Source organism: Astatotilapia calliptera, chromosome 17 (genome assembly GCF_964374335.1).
Source record: "Astatotilapia calliptera chromosome 17, fAstCal68.1, whole genome shotgun sequence".
NCBI lineage: Eukaryota > Metazoa > Chordata > Actinopteri > Cichliformes > Cichlidae > Astatotilapia > Astatotilapia calliptera.
Genome location: NC_137438.1, coordinates 1066501 through 1072500, shown reverse-complemented (window position 1 = coordinate 1072500; position 6000 = coordinate 1066501). Strand labels below are relative to the sequence as shown.

Below are 6000 nucleotides of genomic sequence, written 5' to 3'. Positions count from 1 at the left end.
GCTCTGACTGGAAGCTGCTCCTGTTCTCCCAGGTGGGAGGAGAGTACTTCTTCCTGGTCACATATTGGCGGCCAATGGTTCTCTTGGCACTCTTCACCAGGTTCTTGGAAAGAGTCCTGAAACAAACAAAGGAACACGACGTTGAAATAAGCCACAGGCCTCGGCGTGGGCCTCCTGATGAATCGACTCGCACTTGTGCGTCATGTTGTGTCACAGAGACAGTGAATGGAGGGTTTGTAGCACACAGTGCAGAGAGGAAGCCGCTGTGGTCCACCGACTAATTATTCAAAAGCCTTTTTCCTGCACTCCTCATAGTCTCTTTACTGTGTGTCTGTGTCTGTGTCTGTGTGTGTCTGTCTGTGTGTGTGTCTGTGTGTGTGTGTCTGTGTGTGTGTGTGTGTGCGTGTGTCTGTGCGTGTCTGTGTGTGTGTGTGTGCGTGTGTCTGTGTGCGTGTGTCTGTGTGTGTGTGTGTCTGTGTGTGCGTGTGTCTGTGTGTGTGCGTGTGTCTGTGTGTGTGTGTGTGCGTGTGTCTGTGTGTGTGTGCGTGTGTCTGTGTGTGTGCGTGTGTCTGTGTGTGTGTGTGTGCGTGTGTCTGTGTGTGTGTGTGTGTGTGTGTGTCTGTGTGCGTGTGTCTGTGTGCGTGTGTGTCTGTGTGTGTCTGTGTGTGTCTGTGTGCGTGTGTGTCTGTGTGCGTGTGTGTGTGTCTGTGTGCGTGTGTCTGTGTGTGTCACTGAAAGCTTGCTGAGACTTTAAATAAGAGACCAATGAAAGCTCAGGGAGCTTGTGCCCACAGACCAGCAGAGACAGAAAGCTTTCTAAACCCGGTGTGGACTGTGATGTCAGGGTGGGCGGGGCTGAGGGGGCGTTCCTGGTGCAAATGGAACGCATCAACTGTATCCGAGGTCCTGCATGAACATTCAGGAGCTCGAGGTAAACCTGAACGTCTCAGCACTGACGCTCCTGATGTTACAGCTGTGTCACCTGCTGGCCCACCCACAGTGACGGGTCAGTGATCTAACACGACTGATGGCGCTCTCCTTCTATTCACAGCGTCAGCTTCAGTCCCTCCACACTTACTTGAGCGACTGGTTCTTGTCCTTCGTCTTGTGCTCCACCACCATTTTGCCACTCTGACCCACAGTGAAGGCGAAGGTGCCCTGCACATGCTGAGGGTAACGCAGTTTGTGCAAATGCTTCCTGAAAACTTCCGCCAGATCGGACGCCACCTCCTCATCAAAGGCAATCTTCATAAGCTACACAGAGACAGAGACAACACGAGGTCAGAGCGCCAGCTTCTAGTTTGGCTGAGAGCTGATCGGCGTGATTCTGAGGAAGGTACCTGGAAGGTGCAGGACCGCAGCTGGAGCCCCTCCTGGACAAACTGGTCCATCGTTAACGAGACCGATATCCTCTTCTCCTTTGTCAGGGAGGCGACGGGGAAGGAGCGAGTGACTGCCTGCTCTCCAACTGCAGGAGGACACCGCGGTCAGCGACAGAACGGGACAATCGACAGAGCTGCAGCCAAAATTCCTCTTACCCAGTGGATCGGTGGGCGTGCCCTTGAAGATGAGCCGGTACGTGGTAAGGAAGATGGCGCCCTCCGCTGGCAGTAGAGGCGGACCTCCCATTAGCCCCGTGGCCTCCTCGCGCCCATCGGGGATTAGGTGAACACGCATGCCTTCCATCACCAGCTCCTCGCCAGGCAACAGAGTCGGCCTCAGCAGCTTGGGCTGAAAGACAGAGAGCGACAGAGATGACCCCGTGCTACGACATCACAGCCAAACATGGCCGACAGACATCTACAATTACATGTGGTTATCTTAGTCACAGGAACACACTTTGTTAAAGAACCACTGCAACCGTTGCATGCTTTCACACCCGTGCTGAGGGCAACCTGCACCAGTGCATGAGCCCACAGACACACAGAGAAACATGTCACAATGTGCAGCGATGGTCTCAGTGGGCCGACTGCTGAAGATGAACAAGAGCAAATAAGAAGCTGGCTTTTTCCTCTAGACCCTTACATCACTTCCTGTCCTCCGGCGAGGCCTGGGAGGTTTCTAAAGAGCGGAAATCAATTACAGCTTTGGTAGCGTGTCGCAATAACACCCTGAGCCACAAGTTCAGCTGTTATTCGCCTGACCCTGCATGCTGCGAGAGCAGGGCAGAGATGGAGGGCGCCCTTCCTGGATCAAGCTCACATACAGCCGCCCATCATGAACAGCACCCTTCAGATGGAAGGCACGCAGCTCTGAAGGCCCTGGGAGAGCCGCTCCGGCCTCAGATAGCAGACCGCACACCCCACATGCACGGCTCCGGCGTGCTGCGAGTCACACGCTTCTGTCTGCAGCTGACAGACGTACCTGCCGTGGCGCTTTGAGCCTGAGCTGAAGGGATTGGTGAAGAGGGGAGTGGGCGGGGCCGGTTGGGGTTCTGCATGGCCTTTGTCCAGTGGGATGTAAAAACATGAATTGGTTACCTTTTGGATGGGAGGCAGTCTCTTACTCTCCCTGTGGACTGCTTCCAACGTCTCGATGTGCATTTGAACGATATCTGCAGAGTGAGAGTGCAGAGACAGCGTGAGGCTCGAGTGCTTCATGCGTGTGGCTGACACGAGGCAGACGCGGCGATTCGTCCATACCTGGTATCATGGCGTGGAGAGCTTTGAGGTGCTCGTTGGTCACGCCGCTCTCGTTGCACACTTTATCGACAAAGCGGTTAATGAAGCGCACCACAGAGTTGGCCACGTCTGAGCTCTCTGCGTCTTCGAAGCCGCTCTCCGTGTCGTAGCTTTCCGCCATGCTGCCTGCAATGCTGCAACACAAACACACGCTCTGAGCACGGACAAAGCCCCAGCTGATCGAACAACTCGATGTAAACAATAACTCCACACTCATGGGCGATGCGCGTGCTGGTCACAGAATAAAAGGAACGGTCTCTGTTTTAAAGACAGATGTTGGGATTTCACAATAAAAGCCTGTCTTACTAAACACAAAGTGAATGTGACAAAAACAGACATTTTATGTCTCAGCCAATCAGCCGCTTTGAGTGTGACAGTGTTTGATGACACTAAGACATGCTTAGCTGGATTGTGTGAAGATAAAAACATGTTTCTAAAGAGTTGTTTGTACTGTGGGCGCGCCCTCTGTGGGCAGACGGGCGCTCCTACCTGTTTGTGACGTAGCTGTTGCTGACGCTCTCCACGTCTCCGAGGCCGGAGCTCCGCAGCAGCCGGTTCTTGCTGGTGTCCAGCGGGAGCAGCAGGTAGCTCATCCTGTTGGCGTAGTGGATGGCCTGGCTGAATACCGTGCTCTCCTCCTTCTGCACGCGCTCCATCTGCATTTCTTTGCTGAGCGTCGGCCACAGCCGGCTCTGCTCTGACGCCAGCTCCAGGGCGCCGATTTCCCTTCTGTTGCCCGAGGCGACGTGCTGTTCCTGAGAACACATCAGGATGGACAAAGCTCCGTCAGTTAGACGGTGAACTTTTAATCACGTGTGCGGAGCATGGGACATGCGGGCGCTCTGCTCACCGAGTTGTTGTGCTGCCCTCCGTCCTCCGTCTCCAGGTACAGGTGTCGGATGTGGTTCTGCACGTCGCTGTAGAACATGGCCTCCCAGAACTGCATGTTGGTCCACACCATGTGCTCCTGCACACAGCTGTAGGCAAACTGGGTGACGCCTGCTCCCAGTTTCTGTCAGACAGAACACAGACGTCCAATCACAGGCTCAGTAACACCTCAAGCTGTACAGTGTGGGCGAACTCTCATTTTAGGAAGGATGCACTCACTCTGCAGAAGGCTGTGACCAGGGGAAGAAGCGCCGCCGCGATCCCGTGTTCATCCATGTGTGAACAGTCCTGAACAGAAAGAGCAGGAAAGCACTGAGCTCCAAAACAACGAAGCACAGAGACGTGTGTGAGGCTTCACGCTTGACCTGCAAAGACTTCTATGACATGTGATCAGCCTGTATACACCTCCAACAGAAGAAGCGGCTCGTGTTTAAGAGCATCTGCTCTGGCAACAGCCAGGTCGGCGAGCTGCAGCTGTGGAAACCTGACGAGTGAACAACAGTAACACAGCTGTTACTGTTGTTCACTCTGACAAGGCTGAATCCATTCTAGAGGAAGTCAAAGCTGCCACCTGATGTCAGTATGGGTCACACTCTGAACACTTCCCATAATGCCGTTCAGCGGCTTGTTTTGTGACGCCCACAGGCACGTCCTCGTGGTGTGCTTCGACACTATCAGGCCCCTTGTGTGCCGGCTCACCTGTAAGGTGCAGTTCATCATGCGCACAATGTAGTCAAACTGCTGGTCATCCAGCACAGCTCGGTTCTGCAGGACATGTTGATTGAGCTCCTGAGTCAAACACACGCGAGCTGCCCGACCCTTCAACGCCCGCAGCACTGCTGGCATCAGCTGCACAGACGACGTGACAAACGACCACGATCAACACACAAAAACAGCCTGCAGACCGAACAAAGTTTGTGAGTGCGTCACAGACACACACGCGTCTTTACCTTCTTGGCCTCCAGCATTTTGTTCTCAAAAATGTACGTGATGCAGTTCCTGACCACCTCCAGCCTGCGAGCGCTGTTCGCCATCACGTTGCCGTTCCTGTCCACGATATCTCCTGTGGAGCAAAGGGCGTCAGACTCGCCACAGCACAGAAGCTACGCCTCCTACGCACGCACTGTCAGACTGTATGAGGTTAACACAGGAAGTTTAAGATGCACGTAAGCAGGGTCAGCGCCAACTCAGAGCGGGTGTTGGCCGCCTTCAGTTAACCTCACGTTACAGTTTCACCACACTGAGGCTTCGGCCGATATGAGTTTGCAGTCGGGTCACGTGCATGCTAAGAACAGCTCACCCAGCGGCGGCCCAGATGGCACCATGCTCTTGAGCTCCGGCTTGACGGCGGGAGGTGCGGTCTTGAGCTTGGCAGCAGCGTGATCGATGAACAGCTGCACCGCTACGTCGTCCAGCATGGGGAACGGCGCCCGATTCTGTGCGTTGTTCTGACTGTTTTCTGACGGTCGCTGGATTTTGTGCATGGCCACAGCGGGGTAGGGATTCTCCTGAGAAAACAGAAAGACGGCGATCGTTGAAGGAAGAACGGAGGAATGGCGACAAACAGAAACCGTAAGAAAGTTCAATCGATGAAACGCACATTTTTGAAGAGCTGCTCTGCAACCTCCTTGGCATGGTTCATGACTTTGTGCGGACAGGCCTCCTCTTGTCGTATCCGCTCCACCTGGTTTGCTACCAGCTGTAGAAAGAGGACAGCAGTGATGTTAGTAGCTTTCTTCCGTATCTGAGCCACACTGTGCTCAGTGACCAACGATCGTGTCTAGGGCTGCTCAATTAATCAAATTTTACGCTCCGTGTTGTGTAACTATTTTTAAATCCCTGTAGAACCTGAACCGTGTAAGCTAGCGCAATAATTGTTTTTGCATATGAAACCGGAGGAGTTGTACTTACATCTGATGCCATCAGCTTGTCCTCGGTCACGGTTTCCTTCCACATATAGCTTTGCAAAAACTGCATAAAAAGCTCTTGCAGGAACAAAAACATAATATTCCAGAAACACGCTTTGCCGATCCGATCAGCTGTTCGTAACACTTCCCACAGTGAAACAGACGTCAGCGCGAACGATCGCATGTCCGCCATTTCCTGTCCGAAACTGGAAGTGACGTCATTTTCACGGAAAATGTAGTTTTTTTACTTGTAGGCCTTAAAAGCCTATACTGGTGTTTTTATAAGTCATGTTTGACTTTTCTGAATAGTTGCTGGGATGCTTAGAACTCAAACTTCACTGCTGGAAATAGTTTATTTGATGCACCTGCTGTTTTCTTTGCAAATTTGCATCATAGGATTGTTTTTCGTTTTTTCTGCAGTATATAAAAATTGGTGTATCTCCAAAATCAGTAAAAATATAATATAAGCTCTGGCGGACTTGGTTCTATGGTAGGTCGTAAGGGTTAAATAAATATCGTCAAAT

At 52.6% G+C, this 6000-nt stretch overlaps 1 protein-coding gene across 5 annotated transcripts in view; it reads right to left on the bottom strand.

Annotated features, from left to right (window-relative positions):
• Nucleotides 1–6000, bottom strand: part of sbf1 (SET binding factor 1) — a 54158-nt gene that overhangs the window by 11225 nt on the left and 36933 nt on the right. For all 5 annotated transcript variants that reach the window (XM_026148105.2, XM_026148106.2, XM_026148108.2 and 2 more), the window contains 13 exons: nucleotides 5170–5268; nucleotides 4870–5077; nucleotides 4520–4632; nucleotides 4269–4418; nucleotides 3789–3857; nucleotides 3532–3693; nucleotides 3171–3436; nucleotides 2643–2815; nucleotides 2481–2554; nucleotides 1539–1731; nucleotides 1341–1468; nucleotides 1079–1254; nucleotides 1–116 (listed from right to left, as the gene is read on the bottom strand). The exon at nucleotides 1–116 is cut by the window's left edge and continues 21 nt beyond it. In XM_026148105.2, coding sequence (XP_026003890.2) covers nucleotides 1–116; nucleotides 1079–1254; nucleotides 1341–1468; nucleotides 1539–1731; nucleotides 2481–2554; nucleotides 2643–2815; nucleotides 3171–3436; nucleotides 3532–3693; nucleotides 3789–3857; nucleotides 4269–4418; nucleotides 4520–4632; nucleotides 4870–5077; nucleotides 5170–5268 — 1927 coding nt within the window. The remainder of the gene's footprint in view (nucleotides 117–1078; nucleotides 1255–1340; nucleotides 1469–1538; nucleotides 1732–2480; nucleotides 2555–2642; nucleotides 2816–3170; nucleotides 3437–3531; nucleotides 3694–3788; nucleotides 3858–4268; nucleotides 4419–4519; nucleotides 4633–4869; nucleotides 5078–5169; nucleotides 5269–6000) is intronic.